The sequence below is a fragment of the Apteryx rowi genome, unplaced genomic scaffold (assembly GCF_003343035.1).
Source record: "Apteryx rowi isolate R43461 unplaced genomic scaffold, aptRow1 scaffold_689, whole genome shotgun sequence".
NCBI classification, from domain to species: Eukaryota; Metazoa; Chordata; class Aves; order Apterygiformes; family Apterygidae; genus Apteryx; species Apteryx rowi.
In genome coordinates, this window is record NW_020450970.1 from 321,902 (window position 1) to 346,014 (window position 24,113).

Genomic DNA, 24,113 nt, shown 5'->3' on the forward strand with positions numbered 1-24,113 from the left:
GAAAAAAAGCAAATAAATATTCTGGTTTTGTTTCTTGCCAGTACAGATAATATGCCAAAAAGATAACTTTACATTTTTGTACTGCATTTTTATTGTTAAAAATATGTAATGTGATTTTTTTTTTAATTTTTCTTTTTTGCTTGCAGAAATATCTGCTAAAATGGTACAGGAAAAAAAAAACTGCCTCAAGAGGTTGTTTCTCATATTGGATAATATCAAGAGTCTTGGGGGAGGGACGGGCTATGGAAAATTGTAAGGGTTTGTTGGTTTTTTGGAAACTTGATTCCTTTTTAAAATTTTGTTGCATTTCAGCACATTTGAAAGGTGTTTAGCATTAGCCTGAGAAAATCCTAGTGCACCTGCTTGTTTCACTAGCTAGTCTTCCTGATACTCCAAGGGTCCGGCCGGCCCCTCAGTAGGCCACAGGCCTTTCCTGCAATCCTGAGGCCTACCTCGGAAGTTAGTGATGGGCACCCCAGTTTCGCTAAAATTACACCCACCAGACGCCATTGCCTCCATCTTTTCTGGGTTCTCAGCCAGTTAGCACAACAGGTACGTAAGGAAAGCAAGAAGCCACCTGAGCCCAACACAAGGCTATTCTCTCACATCAGCATATCACATGGTGCCGAATACCTTTTTAAAAAAAAAAAAAAGAGGGACTGGCTTTTTCTGTCGCTCATCACTAGGCAGCACATGGTCCCTTCAACCATTTTCACAACTCCGGGAGAAACTGTGCAGTACTATACAAATCTATTTTAATACACAACACTCAGTTGAACAAGATTTTTATATTCTTTTATTGATGAACAAAGTGAACTAAGTAAAACACAATTGTTATACATTGGTTATTATATGCCAATTATGCATTCTAATGTGGCTTGCAATGTAAATGTTTTCAGGTTTAATGATTTTTTTTCCTTCTCAGACAAATTAAAAAAAGGAAAAGCGTGGAAGGTTGAATATGTGAAGAATTTCTGAAGAAGTGTCTTGGACTGTTAAAAGTAGTTATTTTGAAAAGGGGACTGTCCAGTGGATAGTGTGCATAGAAAAAAAAGTGTTTGTCTTAAATATGGCAATGTAGTTTTACTTCTTTATGATGCATTAAACTTGATTGATTGACAATTTAACGGCATTGTAGTCATTGTGATACTTGTGCTGAAGGGATACAGCTTGGCCTCTTCAGGACCCGCTGCTGGGATCCATTCCCAGCCAAACTCCTGCTGAGTTCAGGGGAAGTTACCAGTGCCGCTCTCTCCATCACTGTATTAAATTTTGAGATTTAGCAATGCCAGAATGCCTAGAATTCTTCCTGTTTTTTCTGCTTCTTAACTTTTGTCATTCCAGATTATCTAGGCTATTCTCTCTGAGGTCATCGTTTCTCTCAGGCAGACACACTTTGTCCGGGCGTCCCTTTCTTGCCTTCCCAACTCTTTGAGTAATTCCCCCATCTTGCTCTTCTTCAGATCTGAATGCAGAGGCATAAAAATCATGCTGGCAATGCCTCAGACGTCTCTCTAATCCTCTTCCATGTCTCACAGGTTGTGTTACCTAAGTTTTGACCAGAATTCAAGCACTTTGCTAGCTTTGCCCAAATGGAAATGAATTGGGTTAGCTGGGGAGAAAGTCAAGGGCTCAGAGGCATGAAAAGGTCGCCACACGTAACGTGTTCCCATGTGTCAGGCAAGCCGTCTGCATGTGCTGCTTCGTGCTTTGGCGGGCATATGTGGTGGGCACGCGCGTGGTGGGCAAAGCAGCCTTTGCTTCTTGCGGGGTTGTGGAAAGGACCCTTCTCCAGGCTGAGGACATACAGCTGGCTGCTGCTACCTGCTAACAGACGGTTGGTTTTAGACCTGTGCTTTCAGATGAGACAACTGGACCCATTTGGGGTAAACATAGTAATTAAAGGATGAGAGATTAGGCCTCTTGCAGGAATTCTCTGATTCCTGACAGGTGGAAGGAAAGTAAGTCTTCAGTAAAGCAAGCAAAAGGAAGGGAAAACAATATTAAAGCCACATAAAATCTATGTCAGTGGCTCATGCTTATGCAGAGCAGGAGCCACAGTAATGACACTTCCACCTATTGGGCAGAACTTTTCGGGGGGGTGTTTGGGTTTTTTTTTGTCTTGCTTTCTTTTCACACTTGGCAGTGTGTTGCAGTTTCATTTCAGGCTGTAGTTAGCAGGGAGGTTTTTTGAACTGGTTCATTGCTTCTGCTGCAGCTAGGTTTTGCCCTTCTCCCTTCTATCCCCTACTACAGAAAGAGCACCCTTATTTTCCCCAGTGTTGCTCTTTCCCCAAACCAGCAAAACCAGGTCATATGTAATCCATCTCAGCATCCTGCCATCATCCTAACCTATCAACCCAGCGCTGTGCTAGCGGACACGAGCCAATTACAGAGCTCGGCATGTTGTCTTAATGCAGTTGCAAGGGAGGGTAGGCTTGTGCTAGCCTTTAATCTTTGATAGTAATTTAAATTAAGATTTTGGTGCAGGTTTTTAGAAGCCCCAGGAGCCGCCACGTTGCCTGCTGTGGCACCGGGCATCGTCTTTGAAAGCAGTCGGGAGCTGGGGGATCCCCCTTCCCCTTCCACGGGGAAGTTAGCTGTACAGCTCTGCCAGACTTCACAGCTTCAGAGCTCTTCATTTTAACATGACAGACTGTTTTCGGTGTGTAGGACCTTTTCACATGCCATTAGTTAGCTCACAGAGGAGCCACTCTGTAAATAGCCATTTGAAGGAAACGTGTTGTCTCCGAGCGTGAGTTTTGTATTTGCACCTCTTCGAATGCAATTTCATCTCCTCTACCTTCCCTCGCTGTCTCCCCTTCCTCAGAAATGGGAGGAAAGGTAACTCTTTTGTCTATCATGAACTACTGCAGGGAGATGCCAGCCCCTTCCAAAGGAGCAGATTGAGGAAGGCTGGCATTGCATGGGCTATGGCAGCATCTCACATGCTTTTAGGCTTCATGCTCTTAAGAAGGAGAAGCCATAATGGATCTGTGTGCCCTAAAGGCTCAAAAATCGGGAAGCAAAGACAAGAACCCACTTCTTTTTTAATATTTATTTCAGGAGCCCTGGCAGCAGTTTTTGCGCGATGGGTTTAACAGCATCATCAGTCCAGTGAGCGCCTGTCTTGTGCTAGGCCTCTGTATAAGGATGTCGTACAAAAGCTACAACAGCTGTGCAGGAGTTTATTCTCCTTGCAGCCATACCCATTGTTTGCTGCTTTCCTTGCAGTTTGATGGCCTATTAGTAAACACTTAAACTTTCACAACAGTGCATTATAAATGGATATGTGCTTTTTGTTCTGTGTTCTGCAGGTCCTCTGTAGTTAAAAAGAGAGACTTTATGCAGAAATGAGTGGCAACAGCCACATCAGATGCAGCTCTACTCACTTTAATCAGATTTTGCTAACCACAGCTCACTTTTTGCTTAGAAAATGAAGCCTGGCTTCTGAGATCAATCGCCAGCGACTGATCGGTGCAAACAGAAAATGCCAGAGCTCTGCTTCTGTGAGCCGCTTTCAAGTTCACCATGGCGAATATCATTAAAGCAAAAGTAGGTTTTTTTCCTCCCTTAAAAAAGCAAACAAAAAATTAAATTGTCATGATAGAAGAAATACTACAAAGTGTACACAGGCACACAGAAATTCTAGCCAGCGAGGGGGGGAAAAAAAATAAATAAATGGCATTGCTCTTTGAAGTTGTTTGCATTTTCATTGGTGGGTTGCAGACAACTTCTGTGTTGTTTAAATGGAGTAGAAATGCCCCCCCCCCCGCCCCAACCTTTGCTCATTAAGCACTTTTAGCACAGAAATTTTAATTCCCTTCTGCATTTTGTCTTTGGGAGTGAGCCGTGGCATTAGTCTTTCTGCTCAGTAGTCGCAGGGGAACCAGAGCTGACTGCTGCTGCCGGACTGGCTGCTGTCATTAAAGCAGTCCTGTGTTTTAGCATTCGCACTCTGTCCCATCCAGGCAGCAGCGGCTCCTGCCCCCCGCTCGGGCCGTGGCTGCTCTGCAGCGATACTAGGATATTTTATTTTCCATTTGATATTGATTAGTCTTAAACAATGATTTCAGGAGCGAGCCCAACATCTCTTGAAAAATGACCTCGCTTTCTGAAGCGGGGAGGTTTTGTTCAGGGGCACGAATGACAGCGAGAGACAAGTGCAGCCCCCAGGAAGGGACATCATGTCCTTTCATGTGATTGACCAAAATACCAAGCCCGCGAGCAACAGGTGCTGGGCAGCAGCTGCCTCTTACCTCCAGAGCCAAGCACAGGCAAGCACAGAGGTACCAGAGGAGTTAGGAGATCTTAAATTAAGAAATCCCTCAAATGCTCCCTCTCCAAAAACATCCCCATCATCCAGGGCCTCCAATGTGCTCCATCTTATTGAATCCTGTCGTCATGATTTAAGCTGTAGCTTCTGAAAGAGCGAGGGGTTGTGCCATTGCTGGTCACAGGACCAAGAGTTCATCACCCAGACTGGCTCTTGTGTTCCTGCGTGCAGCACTTCACGGGCGTCAGGGCCCACCTCCTGGGGGCACTTCTGCTTTCTTTGGCTAGCAAAATATTATTGCCTTAGTTAAAAAGCCAGGGAGAACCAAGGAGGGGGAGCATTAGAAAACAGTGCATGAAGCAGTAAATTGAGAAAAATGAAGTTCTGGATTGGATAATAGTGATGTTTAAAGTGCATTTGGCACAACTCCCCAGAATTTTCTGATGGTTTGAAATAGTGTCATACAAGAAAATGTGTTGAGCCACTGACTACAGGTTACATGCTGCTTCTCTTCCATGATTGCAGTCTGGCTTCATGACTGCAAAAAAATGAACCAAGCAAGACCCACACACATGGTTTGCTTCCTCTGTGGATGTGTGGATGTCCCTGGACCGTCACTGTGTTATTTGCTGGGTCCCATGCTTGGCATGGGGTAAAGGTCTCTGATGCACGGTTTTTTAGCTGCAAGCAGATGAGGGGAAAACAAACACAGTGTCATTGTGGTGGGCAGCACCTTGCCAGAGACAGAGGGGCAGCTGGGTGAGAGCCCCTGCAGCATCCCCTGGTGGCAGCAGAGCCTGGACTTCATCTCTGCCCTGGGTGTCAGCAGCAAAAGGGAGAGCTCTGCTAGAAAACATCAACATGAACCTTCAAAGCTTAGGAGCTGATCATGGCACACTTGCAGCATGATGCTGCTAAACACGTTTAAGCCACTCTGCTGAGAGCTTTTGCTTACCTTGGTAAGTTTATGCTTTGCCTCTGCAGCTCCTCTGTTTTATCTGGCTTCTCTTAAGCTCATGACAAACAAGGGACCATTTAATGGTTTCCCAGCTGATGCTTTGAATACACTTTGGAAGAGTTCCCAAGAAGCTGAATTCTTCACTTACTTCTATTTTTTTTTTTTTTTTTTGGAAAGATCTTCTTTGCACGTTGACTTGACTCCTACCAAGAATCTCAATGTAATGCTCCTGGCTGACCTCAGGAGCTTTTCTAAAGTGGACTGCAATCACCAGGGACCCTGAGTAGCCCCTCAGTTTACCTGCCCAGCCCATCCTCTTCCAGAGAACTGCCCCCTGCAGCGTGTTTTAAAAGAATAAAATTTATTGTTTTTCATTGAAGCAGAAGTGTTGAACAGGGAGGGGAAGGGGGAGCCTTACGTGTCCCTTCTTCCTCCTGGACGTTGACAGAAGTGGTGTTAGATCCATTGGCATCCATGGGAACAGGCTGGCTACGGATATGGTGAGGTCCCGTCTGACATATCAACAGCAAAGCTTGCTCGGCTGACCTTGCTGTAGCTACTTCTTTGGGAGTTACTTCTCTGGTCTGACAGAAATGTCCAAATCCAAAGATTTTTTTTTTTCCCCCCACACGTGTCCCCCTTGCAGTGAAACTTGTACTAGCTGTCTCCAAGAGGCTGGGGAAGAGTTTGGCTCTCTGTATCGCTTCCTGGCAATGCCCTGCTCCCCTCCGCAGGCTCCTGCCCTTCCCTGGCCAAACCAGCCCAGTCAGCCAGCCTCAGCCCCCTGCATCAGCGTTCAGGCAAGGCAAAGGGCAATCAAGCCCCAGTTAAAAAAAATGGTAAAAAGGACTGTGGATGCTGAACCTCCCGGCTCTCAACAGGTGCCACTTTCTCCACGGGCAGGCCATGGGCAGTCCCTGCATGTGGCGCAATCAGCACAAGCCTGATCCAGCCGTCTCCAGGGCTTCACAACACGCCAGATCTTTAAAAATGTGTATTTGACAGCTCAGCGTCCTTTCCCCACCCCTCATATTTTGATATTTGAGCCCTGCAAGGGAGTGTGTACTGGGACTGTGCTTTGGACCTCAGGCCCCCCCCCCCCACACACACACACACATGTGCATCCTTGAGCTCTTGCCCAGGAAAGACTTAGCCCATCATGGGAGGGGAAAAAAGCATTTTAGTTCCCTAAGTAATCCCACCTTGTCTGGCTTGTGGTCCCCTAAATAGTTTTTCTGCGCTAGCAGCTCGCAGCTGTTTACCCTAGAGGGTTTCCCATGAGTTTGCTCCTGTTGGGGAACAGGAGATTGCAACGGAGCTGGTTGCTGTGGGAGGCAAATAACTGCTGTTAAACATCCTGGCAGTGGCCAACCCTGCTTCCTGTCGGCAGTCCACACTCAGGCCCTGCATAAAGGTAACCGCGGGAGCGTTTGCAGCCCGCTGGAGGCTGCCGGGGCCAGCTGGCCAGGGCGCTGCTCCGTCTGTGTGTGCGCTATGTGGGAGCGAGAGCGCTAAATACACCGGCCGAATAAGAACCACAAGGAACACGTAAAGACCTCAAACATGAAATAATAATGAAACAAAAAAAGAGATCAAAGCTTTTAATTTCAGTCTAAAAGTGCTTTGCTCTCACATGCAGAAACTCTTATCAAAGACAGGCAGATGCCACTGCCTTGGCTGGGTGTGTGTGTGTGTGTGTGTGTGTGTGTGTGTGTGTGTGCAACTTGGTGGGTCCCCATTTGCATTTACTCTGCACATTTGCCTTCCAAACTGAAGACCCACAGTGTAAAAAGTAGCAGCAGGTTTTGCCATGGCTAAACTGCACACTAACACTTAAAAGCACTGCAGAGCAGTGTGAATACTTCTATCACTGCTTCAGCACTCTAGGGCTGTAAATACAAATAAATCCTTGTTAAATGCCACCAAGCCTCTGCCTACCTGGAAGATTATTATCAAGTATTATCAAGTAACTAAAGCATTTGTTTCTGTGGTAAAACACTAGCACAAGGCTTCCTTTTTAGGCTACATATTAAGCAAGAGGAGGTTTGTGCCATTTCTAAATGAAACGTGCTGCCACTGTACTGTCGCACTCCCAGCCCAGCTGTGTGGCAGGGCAGCCGTGGGAAAGTGCACCTGCACCTGAGGCACACCACCGGCTTTAGTGCTGTTTTTTTCCTAGAAAGGTGGCTGGGGAGTTTCCCCTTTGCCCCTCTGGTCATCAAATTGTTTTCTGTAGTCAAAAAATCATTTAACAAATAGCACAAGTGATTATTTTATTGAAACCAGCGTTGCAAGCAGGAGTCAGGAGGTCTGGGTGGATGAGACGACATGAAAGAGCACGGCTTGGAGCACAAAAACTAATAGCAGTGCAGAAGCATCGTTTATCCATTAAACCTGCTTTTCATCTGAGAGTTTTCTGTTGGCAAGTTTGCCAGCTCAACACAACAGGCTCTCTTACAGGTATAAGTGGTCATCCCTCCTGTAAGGAGCCGTCCTGCAGCAGCATCAGGTGATGCCAATGCAACCATGTCATCACCAAGTTATAAAAATGGCTTTTGCCCAGAGCCGCGGACTCCCCCCGTGCCCAGGCGCTGGCTGTGCCATGCGTTCCTCTCTCCTGTCTGTCCGAAACTTTGCAGCTGTACTGAGACACAGGAGTTGCTCATGGCAGCAGCTGGCTAAAGCGGTTGTCAGGGTTCATGTGCAGAGATCACATTTAGGGACCAGTGCCTGCCTGTGGAGTCTGCAAAAAAAACAGGTAGCAAAATGCCCAGACCATTGCAGAAGCAATGGGTTAGGTCAGTCACATTGAGCATGATTTAGGTGAGATGGGTGCTGGCCTGACCGTAATTAATGCCAGGCTCTGCAGGAGCCCAAAGTGCTTAAACAAAGCCAAGCAAATGCAACAACTCAGCTATGGCCATGCGTGAGGTGCACTCATGTCTGTCTTCATGCTTGGCTTCGGCGAGGGGGCCCTGCTGGCTCTAAGCTCACAATGAACATGAGGATTTTTGCTTCAGGTAGTTTTTAAAATACCTCGACTGAAGTTCTCCCTTCCTGAACTATTAGGTGCCCTGAACAGTCCATCAACCTTATCGGCACCTCTTTGGTAGAGCATTAAGACCCTGCCTCAGGGGTTGAGGAGACCCAGCAATGTTTCAGAAGAGGCCCCCAAGGACCTTACTTTTCTCCTTTGGAGGCTTTGGGCAAACATTCAGCCCTCTGAGGAAAGCTACGGACAGGAAACCTAGCAATTATAATCTCCTTTACAGTCTTCCCTTTACAGGATTGGGGTCTGCAGGCCCCAATTGTTATTGTTAATATATATTATTAATATACTACTAATATGTAAGTTAATATATTAATACATTAATAAATAATACAAATGAATAATACAATACAATATATATTGTTCATACAATATTGTTAAAGTAGGAGAGCAACGAAAACTGGAGACTCGCATGGAAGCCTGTTCTTCAAACCTTTCCTGCTGTAGACTAATTTTTCTCTGCCAAAAACCAAATGGATGACTACCCCACAAATTAGCATTATTAGACCACAGCTTTAAATAATCTTACCTTCTTAAATACTGCTTTCCTTAGTATCTTATCTGGTATCTGTAGTGTGACATGGTCAACGGGAACAAAGTCCAGGCGAACGAGTTACGCTTAGGAAATAGCTCTAATTTAAGCAACTTCTTTAAGAACCTGGGAGGCTAGATGTCCAAAATGATGCAGTTGCACACAAAATTTTTGCTGGATAATACACAGGTAAAGGAACTCTATCAAGTCAAAATCTTTTCAGTTAAAAAGGGTTAAAAGTAGTTTCAGACTTTACATCTGTCCCCAGATCCCTCTGCCAATCTGAACTATGTATGTGTGATGGCTTTACAGCACTCACTTTCCTCCCTGGTTTCTTTTTCTGCTGCATCAAAGAGCAAAACAGAAGGCTGGTGGTAGGTGAAATGCTAAAAATTGTGGTACAAGTAGTAACCATGCCTCTGAGGGCTTCGCCACCCTTTCTTTTCCTCCTGTTTGCCCTTAAGTAACCACATAGAGAAACTATTTCAGTGTTGTGGGGCAGCCCTTCCGCAAAGCGCTGATGTACCTGGGCCCTGCTTGCAGCTCACACCAACAGTGGCTGGTGCTGGCCTGGGCATTGTATTGCTCACGTGGGTGCTGGCTGCTGGCACATAAACTCGTGCAGAAAGCCGGTCCCGCGGTGTGCGCCAGGGCTGGTGCTTGCCTCCCTGCCATGTCGGGGTGCTGTGAGAGCTGCTGGCACGGGGGTGCTGGTGGGCTGCGATGTCACAGCGCCCGCCAGCAACAGTGACCAGCCCGTGGAAATGACAAGGCTGCTGGGAAGCTGTCAGCTGAGGTGTCAGTGCCACTTTCTGAAGTTGCTCTGAATTACAAACTAATGATAGTTTTCTTTGATAGCTCTTTTTTGATAGTGCAGCTGGAGAAAAAACAGCCACAAAAAGAATTCAGGGTTTTTTTTAATAATTAATTTGACTTTCTTTGCTATGTGATTTCTGGGTATTTCAGTCGTCTTTTTAATTTCTCTTTGTACAACATGAAGGAGGAACTCTTTGGCAAATAAAATGATTGTCAAAGTCTTGGGTGAAGGAAGACATGGGAATGAAAAATTTACCTGTCTGCTGATATTAGTTTATCAGCCTGCCTTGCTCACCAGGTACCAGAAATGGCTCAAATGGGATTTGTCTTGGATAAAATGCTCTGTTTAAAGACCAAGGCTTCCTTCATAAATAGGATGTTGACAGGACTTGCCATGAAGGCAAAAAAACAGATGTTGAAGTGTGGCAGGGATCAGATATCTCATAACCTTGATGGAGCTCTATGGGGTAACTGTAAAGCTCCTAGTTGGTACCAGTCGGTTCAGAGAAGCCTTTTGGTAAATGCTAGAAGACAAGGCTTTCTTCCAAGTTTCACTAGTGACGCAGCGGTACACGCTTGCCAAACGTAACTTCACAAAAACACTCTTTGCTTCAGGCTCACATTCATTTCTGTGCTGTCCTCTTCATCAATGCATGAGGAAATACATTGCAGGGACAAAATGCAGTCAGTGGCAGATCAGGGTGTACATAAGTGACTGTGACTCCTTGCTGCCTATCTGAGCATGTTTTTGTTGTGCATCTGTGAAACAAGATAGTTAAGACCATTGGTCAGAGTTTTGCTTAGACTAAGTGGTTTGGAGGAAACCCCTTACAGGTGAATGGAGAAGTCCACTGAAATGAAGGACATCCAGAAGTGCCTTTGAAAAATCCTCTTCCCATGAGATGATCAGTTGTTCATGATGATCAAATCAAAAGTTAGTTTGCCCTCCTCTGTACTTATGGCCAAAAACAAAAGGAAAATGTCCATAAGTAATTTTACACAGAAGTATTGGGTGCCCAGACTACAGGACATGTTCTGACACACATCATTAGTTTAACAGTGTCTTGTCTTCTGCTCTTCAAGTTTGGGACCCCCTAATGGAAAGATTAAGGGAGACGGGATACTAAAATATACAGTGTGAAGGTCTCAACATACTGGACGCAGTGTCAATCCACCCATATTTGGCAGAAGGGCTGTAGTAAATTCAAGCAGAGCAGCTTTGGCTGTTTTCTGCGGCAGATGTACACTCACACTGATTTGTGTACTCAATTAGTCTAATAGTTGTATTTAAACATGTGAAGAATGAAGGATTTAATGCATTATTGTTGAAATGCTTTCTGTACAGGGTATTCTTAGTCTAAAACCTTTCCAACCCCAAATGCTGTGATCATGAAACACAAATAGTGTGCGAGAGGTATCGGCTTCAGGTGATTTACCAGGCTAACCAGGAGCATCAGTCCAGGGGGAACCGCACCACAGCAGTTCATGCCAGTGATACAGCATGTCATTAGCTTTCTTGCCTCTTAGCCTCAATCTGATGACTGCTGTGATTACTTTTTAGTAGACATGTCTAATGTACAATTTTGTTACATTTAGTTTGACACATAAGAGCATTCAAAACAATTATTAGGGCAAAATGCATTTTTTCAGCAGTCATGATAAAACCAAATTAAAGGTTCATTAAAAGCCTTCTGTAATCTGCCTTGGTGATCATGTACCAGCTTATTCTGGTTTTGGTGTACATATCATGCAAAATGTTGGTTGCTTGAAAGAAAAAAATGGGCTCCATTCCCTGTGGCTAGGTACCTGGAGCAGTGCAGAGGTACCAGGCTGAGTTTCAGGAGATGGAGTGTCTCTTGCAGTAGTTTAGTTTGTCATCCTGGTTGTGACATTAGCCAAGTAACTTCACTTTCCCCAGCTGCCCGTGCTGCTCCTGCTCTTTGGTGGTCTCCTCCATGATGATCCTTGCAAAGGAGAGGGATGTCTTCTCCATCTGTGCACCATCATCTTCTTCAGAGCCTTAGTGCAACTAGGTTTCTCATAGGAAAATTGGTCTCTTTCTGAGGCAGCCTCAGACAACTTGTCCTCCAAGACAGTGCTTTCACAGTGAGGCTCCCAGTGGACATGGATCACATGGTGACTCTAGAAAGTGCATCAGCCACCTAGGGAGTGGAGGCCTGTTAGCTTCCAAGTGGTAATTACAGCAAGGAGTTGTGATGCTGTGACGTGCATTGAGTGGGGCGTTCCTTGCCACCCTGGCAGGAGTATGCCTGGTGTCAGGGCCTGTGAGTGAGCTTTACAAAGCCTCGCATTATTTTCACCCTCTCATTTATATTATTTTGCAAAAGCTCTTTTGGTGCAGAAGACAGTGATATTATCTTACTGATTTTTAATGTTATTTTGGCATGGATTTGCTTTGTCTTTGTGCTCTGGCCATTTACCCATCAGGGCTGTTAGCGTGCAGTCTAGACCTCAAAAGACTTTTGCTGCAGTATTACTTGCGAGTTCAGCCATGAGGCAAAGATAAGAAAAAAGATTTATCCAAGATTCAGGATAGCAGAGGTCTTCTACTCTTTCTGCAAAAGTGGAAGCGGTTACTGAGATTTCAGGATCTCGCGTATTTTTTTTCTAGCGGCATTAAGTACTCCATGCAGAAGGCCCTACACGTAAGCATTCGGGGCTACTGGGCACTCATGTTTGGTAGCCCAGCTAGCACGAGGGAGCTACTGGGCCAAGAGGGAAAGGCAGGAGGGAAATAAATCCTCTCTTCAGTTTCCTCACATGGAACAAGGCAGACACTGACAACAGCCTGTACTGCGATCCATCACTCAGCTCTGTGCAGGTGTTTGGAGTGGAAAGCTATGCTGTCTGTATGGGATGTTGTTTCCACTCTGGACATGGCTGTTAAATGCAGTATTAGCCTTACTGGACGTCAACCATGGCTGCATTTCAAGCATGCATCAGTATGATGTGCTTTCCAAAGACAGAGGCTGATGAGGAAGCCTGCGAGTGGTGGGCAAAATGGAAAGGAAAAGCTATTCGTAACTTTTTTTCCCTTCATCACAAGTGTTGGGTTATTAAATCAAAAACATAACTATCTTTCTACTTTGAAGCTGGGAGAAACACGTTTTGGGCAATTTCACACACTCAACCACTGTGATTTTTGGCATTTCCTCGCGGAACCAAACCTTTGTGCTTTCATTTCAATTTATCCAGCTGCAGAACGGCCATGAGAGTCTCTGACCTGGCCAAAACAGAGCTGGGGAGCGACAGGGCGCTTGAGCAAAGCAGGGAGAAGAGTCTTGGGATGAGCAGCTGCATAGTCACCACCATGAGCAACAGCGCAATGTGTATGCATGCGTGTGGGTGTGTGTGTATGGGTGATGTGAACATCCGTCTCCCAACTTAGGCTGACTGCTGACAGACTGAAGATGAAAAGGGATGTAAATGGGAATAGGCAGAGGACGGAGCTTGGAAGGGGTGGGAAATATGAAGAAAAAAGGACAAAGCAACCCTGGCAGGTGAAGCAGAGGGAGAACGTGTTCCTTTGGAAGCTTTTGAAAAACTAATTACCTGCCCTTCCTATTTTTAGAGCTTTGGGTCAAGAAATTGTTGGATGAAGGGTCAAAAATTCACCCATCAGAAGACTCTTACATGACTGCTGCAGAAATTAAGTTCATACACTAAAGATGATAGTTTGGTGCATTTTACAGTTGCTTTTTATTGTCCCATTAATTAAGGGGATAATCTTTACGGCAGAAGAGTAAAAGGCTGTAAACTGCTTTTGCGTGTGATTAGATGTTGAAGTGCAGAAATCGTTTGACAGTACATTTCAGTATTGGGAAACTCGATCCATGTAATAGAGAGAAAACCGAAAAGACGAAAGAGAAGTCCTGATTTCGTATTAGGAAGGTCTTCATCACTCTGGGAATTCCATTGTGCTAATGGTAGCTTAAATGAGTTTCTGAGTACCGAAGCAAAAGAAAAGGAGCTAGTTAGTACCCTAGGCTGTTTCTGAGAAACAGAGGTCCGTTTTGCAGTTTTGCCACTCCAGCATTTGGGTCAGGCATCAGATTCAGCCACTCTAAAGCACAGACACAAATCCTAACCCTATCACTGACAAGCTGGTGCTCGGGAGACTGCAAACAGACTGGCAGTCATTAAAGCAGTTGCTGTAAGATTATTACACCATGGAGAAATCAGGGCCACAAAACCCTTCCGCTTTAATGATTGCTCAGTCACGTGTGCCTCCTTCTCCCCGTCCCCCAGCTCCTGCAGAATTCCCTCCTTGCCCTGAACAATCATTCCAGCACCATGTACGGAAAGGTAATTCCATTTCAAAAGAGACCACAAAGGAAAATCTGCAATGCTCCTTTTCCCTCAGAGGGGAACCCAGTCCTGTTTTGGAGCAGCACAGCCGGCAGGCTGAGCTGGACCTTGGGATGCTGCAAGCCCAGGGACCCACCACTCAAAGGCAGCTGGACAGGCCTCCTGAAGACCTCAATGACTGCTGCAAGAACCTCACTAAAACCACTTGGCTTTTAAGAAAATGCTTTTATTTTTGTTGAGTTGGAACAATCCAACAGAAATATTTTTCCAATCAGTTAATTATTTTTGTGGCACAACTTCTGCCAGCTGGTCTAGAGATGAAAAGTCGGGATAGTAGGGCTATGGTCCTTCTATGCGCAATTACCCTGGTTCTAACATTTAAGATAACAGACCCCAGTTAGGAAGAGTATGAAGAACTCGTGTACCAACTGTATTGTGTGTTTATAGATCTCTCTCTCTCTAAAAGGCAAATCAAAGTCCTTTTTTGCTTATAGTGATAATTCTGGGTAATGCTTCTTAGCTGCTGACAGGTCTGCAACCTGCTGTGGAAAAGCAAATTTTTTCTGGTATTTGTATTTGAAAGTTTTGTTCTTATTCTGCAGGCCAGTTCACTGTCCAAGCCATGAACCTAACCCCAGAGAAATTTCACTGCTGAATGGAGTACTTCCTCAGGCTTCCCATTCGACAGAAAGATGAAAGTGTTTGTAGTACACCACACCTTTTTAATCCTTCACTGCTCTTAGATGATATTGGATGCTATTGGAATCTTTTGTGCAATACACTGAAATGGCTTTCCAGTATGTGCATGGATAAAGATAAGAATCAAACACTTTAGATGGTGAAAATGAGTATTGCTCCATTGGGAAAGGCAGAATGCCAACTTACACCAGCCAGTCACAGATATCATTTAACACATACAATTCATACATTTCTCACAGTCATACCTTTGGCTTCAATGGAGATGTGACTACTTAAAGCAGGCTGTGTTTGCTTCCAACTTCTTTTCATAGGTAAAAATATCTTAGAAATGAATAGAATAAGGGTAGAAGTGTGACTGGCCAGTCATGTTTCAGTTGAACATGAGTTTCTAACTTAAGAAATTACAGGTGCTGGCAGTAATTCTCTCTCACTTACTTTCTTCCCCCCCTTAAATCTCCATTGCCAACTGAAAGGTGCTAGAGTTGGCAAGCCTACACTTTCCAGGGTTGTGAGGATGAACTATTCAGGAAATTAAGCTGGATGACTACACCTTGAATCTTGTTAAAAGTTCAACTTGCTCCTTTACCTAAGTACACATTTAATATGTGAATAAAATTTCTGGGGCTTTTCTATTATTAGTATCATCATGACTGGGTGAATATATTAAAGTTTATAAGGCTGTGAGAGATTTTGTGATGGATGCTGCTAGAGGAGTGCAGCATACACATACAGAACATCTGCACAGATGTAAGTGATATTCATTTATGGAAGGTTTTTGTAAAGATTGCAAAGATTCCCTTGGATAATGACATGGTTCAATCTTTTTACATTTCCTCATAGATTCAGGGTAGAAAAGTATTCCCTTCCCCCTTCAGTGCTTGTTGCTAGAGGCATCTGATAATCAGACTAATCTTGGGACCAATTTTAAAACGCCTAACAGCTCAGTAAACTAAAATGCTTAGGCAATTTATTCTCTGCATATTGTCAGCTATGTAACACTTGATTTCTCATTTCATGACTGCATTTTATTGTTTTAAACTGAAATCCAGCATGTATGTTTCCAACAGATTATCTCCATAATCACTTTCTTTTTTGCTATGGAAATGATCTGAAAATTGTTCTTTGATATGAGAGAAGAGTTCACAAGGCCACACTGTACAAAAGCTCGAATCATGCAATTATCATTTGTAAAGAGAAACTGTTATCAAAGTAACTGCAGGGGACACCTCCAGGACTCCTCTCAGAGTCAGGAAATTTGAAACATATATTTCTCTAACATGAATTTCACTCCAAACCCTTCTGAATAATTCATGAGAGCTGATTTAATGTCATAGTTAAATCTGGCATTCAGGCCAGAGATCAGGGACTCTGCAGCAGATGTTGGATTTTGCCAGTTCCTTTGGGGCATGGGGGATAGAGACGGGCTCTTGTGAGGAAGGGTTTGCTACTTCATTTGGGGAAGTCCCTTCCCGTCTTGCAGGAAAAGGCTGGGCTGGTGCCGGGTATGATACTTCCTTCTTCTCATGGCTGCATCTGGGGGAGGCAGGAAGGAAACATGGAGAGGGAGCGCCTGTCCCCCGCCAGCACGAGTGCTTATGGCAATCAGAACCAGAGGGTCTATTTTGCTTAAGTAGCATCAAATTACCCAAACTGATGGAGAACAGATGGTATCTGTTCTTTAAAGAAAGAAGCAACTTTGAAATGCGAAAATGCCATTTTTTTCTTCATTCAGTAAATGACAGGAGCTATAAATTCCTGGAAAATGGTAGTTTACAAAGAACTAAAAGGAAGACCTGTAGTTTGGCATGTGACCAGTACGTATGGAGTGAGTCTGATTTTAAATATCTCCTGTGTCGCCTGGCAGACAAACTGGCCGAAGTGAAGCTCGTTGCTTGTGTTTTTTACTTGTTGCTGATCCACGCAATAGGCAATTGGTGCCTAAGACCAACACTTGCTAAAAGATAGAATAAAAGAAAATAAAAGGTTGAATACACCATGGCCGCTATTGCAGGAATTGCTGCAGGGATAAGGGGCAGCTGTGCTTGGCAGCTCGCTTCACTAGCACACTGCCACTAAGCTGGGAAATTCCTGCTCTCTCCTGACCTAGGACAAGGGAGTTGGAAAACTAAAACTATGAGGTAAACCCCCCAGTCTGAGGGCTCTGGGATGTCACCTTGCCAAAGCTGCTCAGTACTCAGAGTCCCATTACACAATTTTGCCTGAAGACTACTAGATTTAAAATGTCCTTTAATTTTGCTGGATTTTTGGAGGAAAACTTGGGAAAACGAAATATAACTATTTTGTAGTACTTATCAGCATTTAATCCCAAAGCACTTTTCAAATGCCAGGCGCTACTACCTTTTACAGACAGTGAAACTAAGGCATACATATTTTGACCAAGGTCAGAGAGTTATATAGTGGCAAAATGCTCAGGTTTCATTGAGTCCTAGTCTCAGCCGCTGGCTCGAGGCCAAATTCCTCCTCTGTAAGTACATGGTGCTGATTCACAGAACCACATTGCCAAATCACTGAGCAGCACTGCACATAATTGTGTTTGTTTTTCTTAATACAACAGACTACAATGCTGTCACTGATAATTCAGGTCTAAAACTGAGACTAGTTACAGTACAAAACTTAGCTTTATCTTTTGCAATCTCATTTTGCTGAAACGCAACAATCATGAATACATGTTATTCTCTTTGTATTATGCAATATTTTACATTTAAATAGGAATAATGTTTACTTATTACTTACAGACGTTCGAGAGTGAAAAGTTGTCCTTAGGAACAGGGCAAAAGGCATGACCATAATTTGAAAAGTTCATCCTAAAATATCTTGCTACAGAGCCTCTGTATTTTTCAAATTTTAATCGTTGCTTAATGCTATAGATGACACCTACTGGGCAAATGAAGGCCTGACACATCCAGCATTCCACGGCTTTCCGAATAGTTGGTTATTTCCCTAAACTGCTGACAAGAACAAATCATCTTTTATCCACTGCAGTACGGTTTTGTTACACCTTTTACATAGATGGGTAATTCATAACTGCTGAGATGAAGGCAAGAAATACAAACTCTCAACTGCCTAGAAGCTACAGAATAAAAAGTGGCTTTGTGTTTGCAGAGGAGGGGATGGCTAAATTGGCCTCCAGTTTTATTAAAGCCTGAACGGTCCCTCTCTTTCAGTAGCTTTGTACAGGAGCAGGAAGACCAGACCGTTAGGGAAAATACTGCTTACCTGTGTCACCACTGGTTCATTTTCTTTTGCTTTGCAAGCAACGGTAATGATAACCCCGTTACACCACTCCATTATCAGTGCTAAACAATGAACGAGCAGCGCGTTAAAGAGTTCATCAAATACAAGCAATACTAATGGCATAGTTAGAAAGAAAACACTGAAATTTCCCATGTTATTTTGGCTAATTATTCACATTGGGATTAATAACAGATTTTAAACATATAAAAGTGACATTAGGTATATTATACAAGTTGTTGCTGTTACTGCTTTTTAGAGAAACTGATCTGAAGAGCAAATTCCTATCAACTCAAATTGCAAAAGCATGCAGTGCACACATAAGGAATGCTATTCTCAAACAAAGTTGTTCAATATTCTGAATTATGCAGTCACTGATATAAACAAAATGTCCAAGTATTTGAAGAAAAAACATAAGATTTGAACTCCCCATTTGAACTTATAAAAAATCTTCCATAAACTTTGCATGTGCAGCTACAGTGATTAACTGGGAATATTAGATATTTGCAAGCATAATTAGCTAGCTGTCTGCACAGCTTAAACTGTCCAGGAAATACTTCATTCTCCATGGCAGTTGCAAACCTGATATGTCACAACTGCACACAACTTCTTATGTAAAGCAAGGCACTTAAATATATCGAAAAATAGTTCTAAAAATTTTAGTATCTTAAAAACTGATTCCATCTTTATTCACTTATTAGATAAACTTGTAACAAACCTGTTACCAAATAAGTAATAAAAAAAAAGGCTGTACAATCAGGAGTGGTCCAGAACTTAGCTCTGCATGGCCTCAGAAAATAATGTCATGTAGTGAGGTCTTCAGATCCCTAAAGAAATGACAGAGTAGCACCCAGTGGGGTGAATTTTTTTTAGCTATTGGTCTTGGAACATTATATACATATTCTCCCATGTGAAGAGAGTACATGGGGAAGCATGCTTCTCCCAACACCTTTGGTATTTGGAAAGTTATAGAAACTTTACTGTTTATTGAAATTGTTCTTTGCAAGAGAGAGCCCTGAATATATATAAAGCTCACATAAGTTCAGACATGGAGACTCTTCCTCCAGGCAGCCACACCATGTTTCCTTTTCTAGGAGTGCTAAGGTAAGATCTCACCAGGCACTGTTCGGGAGTTGAATATATTTGAGTAGAAATCTATCAGTAGTTCAGTGAAAAGATTTAGAGGTACCAAAGCACTCAGAGAGGCTGTTCCTTTAGATGGCCAGATCAAATTCAAGCCAAAGACACAGGCTAGGTTGGATCCTGTCATTCTGTTATATATGCTCTCCTGCGAAATCTGGAAAAATATAAACATAAATAAGTATATGTAGACATGTGCCACAGAAAGTGAGAGAGAAGATACCATACACTATCTAGGATGAACCAATTGACTGGAGTAGACCCTGACCACAGGTACATCACTAGATTCTTAAAAGCTTCAGCTGGGCTTATGGGGCCACTGGGATCTGTGTCCATCAGGTACAACATCAGATGTCAGTAAGTCAATCAAAAAGACTGAATTGTTTCCTCGTGCTCAGAAAATAAAATGTGTTGAGTCTTTCTGTGTGGATCTATTGTTATCTCCAATGGGAGATGAGGGGGAGGATAGTGGAAATGAACAGCTATTCCATCTCTTTGTATTACGTCATTTACAGAATAAACCTCCAGGATTTCTGAAGTTGTTTGCAAGGGTTTAGAGGGACTTTTTTCCTCCCATTGATGCACAACTTTGCGTCTAAGTCTTCTCACTTCGACCCAATTCCTCCAAAACAGTGGAGCTGGAAATAGGATGTAGGTAAGATGCACAGCACTGAAATCTGTCCTGTACCTGGGTGATGTGTCCTACTAATATTTGTGGATGTGAGCACATAATTGGGTAGCAGGAAGGAATTTTTTTCCTGTGTGCACTTGGCAGGGAATTTGTGGGTGTTTTGCCCTCCTGCATTGCATGGCATGTATCTAACACCCAGTATGACCTTGCTGTCTTATCTGACTTGTTCCCTGTTATTCTAAAGAACCAGCAAGCTGAAGGTGCTCTTCACTCCTCCTGGCCTAGGTGATTCATCCAGTTCTTTCCAGGCTGATGGCTGGAGTTGTTTCTTGATTGGTAATCTGTCATGAGAAGATCATCCAGCCACAAATTGGGATGTACTAGTTATTCCAAAGTTGTCATCTCAGAATGCAGCAGGGGATTATTGGGCAAAATCTCCCACATATTCTTCCTGCTACAATTTCAAGTGGAATAGGAAAGCAAAAGTTCTACTTCTCAGTGTCTCTCCATTTCTGCCTTGCAGTAGAGCCTCCTGAAAAGGCAACTCTGTGGTATTACTGAAGTCTGAGGGCCCTAGAGGAAGTCCTAAGAAACATTATGATCACTTGCACTCTTCTTAGTATGTGCGTAAACTCCAGTTCCCTCTACCCAATAAAGCAGTATTCATTCCTCTCTATCTCCTTCTCCTCAACATTCAACCTAGTGAGGAGCCTGCTTGCTCAGCCATGAGGGGATCTCATGTCCCTTGGTCACAGGAAGAAAGTCTTTCCCTTGGGGACATGAAGAAGAGTTTATGTGCCCAAAAGCTTAGCATTTTCTTCCCAACCACATTAATTTTCCAACCAGAGGTACTATTTCTCCCTCCGATCTCTGCATTGCCCTTTTGGGCCATCAGAGCTACAATGCTACTATGCTTGGCTACAAGTATTAAAGGGTTCATTTGTTTTTAAGGTCATGGAACAGGGCTGGATAAAGGAAAAGGTTGTTAATAAGGGGATACCGGTGCCATAACTGCCTTTCCAAAGGAATGGGTTCACAACGTGAAAATAAAAAGACGACAGATTAAACAGCCATGCCTGTTTCATGACCTTAAGCAAAAACCACACCATTCTCTCTAGAGTACTAATCATGTATAGCCTGCTGACCTTCACATGCAGCTCTCAATGCACTATTTAACTATAAAGAAAAACCAACAAGCCTATCTTGTTCATTTAATCTGCTTCAGATGAGATCAGCTTAAACAAGAGATCATTATACTACTGCGATGCAGCAAATCCTAAACTACTACCAAATAACTGATGAGGGAAAACAATCAGGATAATGATGTCTATGCTGTTAATGAGGAGACATTGACCTAGGTACAACCCTGATGGTAGGGAGACCATGAAGCTAGCCTTTGGATACTGCTAAATATAACAGGGTCAGGGACTGTGATCCGGCCCTCAGGTCAAATGGCCCTGACTGGCTGCATTCACACTATATAGTGTTTTGCTGTGCAACCCCTGCGGATCTAGGACAAATTATTTTTTGGTGTTTCCTTCAGCTGAAAGTGTTTAAAATAACATGAGAGCTCTGCTGCAGCCCATCAGTGTTTTTTATAGCACAAGACCGAAGCTGTGTGTTGTATACCCTAAGGCGGGTACGTTAAGCGTACACAGGGCAGGTAACCTGTGATGGCACAAAAGCCTGTGGTATAATACTGCAGGACAGCGGAGGGTGGAAGGAGCAAAAACCTGCTGTAACTTTGTTCATACTGCTTTTTTGGGCAGCGCTCCCTGTCATATTCTGTTTTGTTAGCGGCGTACAGGTGCTGTCTTCAAATGCTAGTTGAAACTCATCCAGCCTGAATTAGCTGTTCTCTTTAAAGGCCTATGTTTCTGCACAAAGCAAGAACACTCTGACTTGCTGGGAGAGCTAGCATTTTTTTTCTTTTTTGGCCAACTATCTCAAAGAATGTCTCCGAAATCACTTCTTACCTCTTCTCAAGAACAACTAAATAATGGGCTGGATGCTCCAAAAAGGAAAAAAAAAAAAAAAGAATCCCCCCCGCTACCACTCTGTGAACGCTTCAAGGAGAGAGTCAATGGTGAAAGGATCAACAAAAATACCCATGTCACAGCCTTTCCCCTGAGGGAGAAAATCCTTAAGATAAAATGAAGCACTGATTAAATTTAAGGCAGAGCTACACTAAGCCTTACCTGTGAGTCATCAATTAGGCTGTCACTTAGGAATTCAAAGGAGATACTACACGTTGCTTCACTCCAAAATGCAAAGCAATCCCTTCCCCAGCAGATCCACGAAAAAATGTGCGACCAAATCCTACTCTCTTGCCACAATAATCCTTGCCTGCTCATCAAGAGCCACAAGCAAGGAAGCCACGTCATACCTGTGGTGTGTAATGGCTTTATCCCTCCCGGACAGGATCAGGCTTCAAACTGTCTCAGATCCCTCACTACTCCAAGGCCACATTTTTTTCACAAACATCACAAATACATCCACTTCATCTACGACGCTCTCAGCGGCAGCTGATGTTTTCTTCCAGCACTAGACCACGGAAGGGCAGCATGCAGTCAGCCAACCTCTTTATGAGCTGCCCCTCTAAATAATCACACCCCAAAGCTATGATCTATCTAAGAAATACAAATGACATCTTTAGCATTTGGAATAAACCCCCTAGACTCCTTCTTTGATTCCATCATGAAGTTAGCAACCATCACCTCTGGGTCAAGTGAGAATACATTTGCTCTGCCAATTTGACAAGCTAATAAAAGACAATTCTCCAAGGACCTAGATCATGTCTTTGAACAAATCATCTGAACATCACAGAAACATATTACAGGAAAGAACTACACAGCTCCAGTTTCTTGCTTTTCCCCCTTTCATTGTAACATGTATAGCAAAATCATTAAATAACGACAGCTTATATTGAAATAAAGTCTAGAAGTTGTATTCTTAGTCTTCAAGTAAAACTTGTACATTGCTAAACTCATCAAGTAAACATTGAAGTTTTAGTGTCACACAACAAATGCAAAATACACATCACTACCACTCCACAATAAATACCAAGCTTCCCCAGCAAAACTATGACAATTTTTGGATTTCGCATATGTGCATCCCAGTGCCCTCATGGACACTACAGGAGTGAAACCAGAGAGCCACTATACACCATAATAAACTCATACAGAGAAATGATAAAGGGTAGGATCAGCTAATTACCATCACATTTTAAATATATAAATACATCACTATCTCTCTGACTTCTTAGTTTCAATGCTCAAGGGACCCCCACAAAACACTGTCAAAAGAAAATTAACTTTACTAGTTATTAAAACACCCCTACAAACTGACTGGCAATACCAGTTTCCATCCCCGACTCTGCTAACCTTGCATAGGTGCCAACAGCTTGGGTCTGCTCAATGAGGCTTAGCTATCTAAGTGTTCCTAAGGCCCACCCTCTCTGGCACACACCCCCCCCCCACCAGTTTAGTGGTGCTAATTACGCTTCTAATTGGACAAGCAATTGAGACAAAAAATTAATTCAGAGCAACTTTTTCCAGCTTGTACATAGGTTTAACTTTGTTGCTTCAGCTTTAGATTTGAAGAAGAGCTCATCTGCCCAAAGCTTTGTCCATTTTTTTCTAGTTGGTGCAAGGCTGAGGTTTCGATTTGGCAGGGTTTTTGCAATGGTTCTTTTCAGTCAAGTCAGCCACCCCTCCCCTGTATCGGGCATGAATGCAGGTGCAGAAATGAGCCACAAAGAGGGAAAGTATATAAAGAGGGAGCTGTATAAGCTGGTACGACACTGAAGACATTGTTATAAAAACACAACCTAAAAGATAATATTGTCTCTACAAACTAACCGTAAACTATCAAGGAAAACTGCAATTACAGTTTCCAATTTCCATGAAAACTGTAATTTGTTTTCTGACTTCAGAACTGTGAAACTGTAGCCCCCAGCATGTTCTGCCAAGTAATCTGCAGGAAAACTTCTCTGAGCCCTGTAAACCTGTATGCACATTCACAAACCCGCTCCACGGCACAGGCAAAGCGGGGCGTGCGGGACACAAACACTTGCTTGTGTACACTCAGCTCTTGTGAGAGCAGCTGAGCAAGCACAGAAATCTTCTACAGACACAATTAAAGGACCGACTGGGGAAAACAAACCTTTGCTTTTCCCCTTACTTCTAGTTGTCTGATTATGCCTATGGATCTCGTCTGGGGAGTCCACTTCAAATGCAAGGGGACCACGTACCCCAGCAGGTCACTCTCTAGCAGACATATGCACTGCAGAGTGGAGATGGACAGTTTGCACCTTTCATAGCATGCTGCGCTCATTACTGGCACAATCATTCACTGCCAATCTGAGGTTAAAGGATTTGGACCTGTACTCAAAATTCAAGTCTTTTTCTTTTGTAGGAGTCACACGGTCCT

At 43.5% G+C, this 24,113-nt stretch overlaps 1 protein-coding gene across 7 annotated transcripts in view; it reads right to left on the reverse strand.

The window, feature by feature from the left end:
* Positions 1-13,233: 13,233 nt before the first annotated feature.
* Positions 13,234-24,113, reverse strand: part of ARHGAP8 (Rho GTPase activating protein 8) — a 71,260-nt gene continuing 60,380 nt past the window's right edge. For 3 of the 7 annotated variants that reach the window (XM_026086234.1, XM_026086233.1, XM_026086230.1), the window contains one exon: positions 16,963-19,208. In XM_026086234.1, the coding sequence (XP_025942019.1) occupies positions 19,011-19,208 (198 nt within the window). In that variant the 3' untranslated portion in view covers positions 16,963-19,010. Of the gene's footprint in view, positions 16,614-16,962; positions 19,209-22,068; positions 22,227-24,113 lie in introns of those variants that run through there. The other 4 variants (XR_003256738.1, XR_003256739.1, XM_026086232.1 and 1 more) reach the window with 4 other exon arrangements.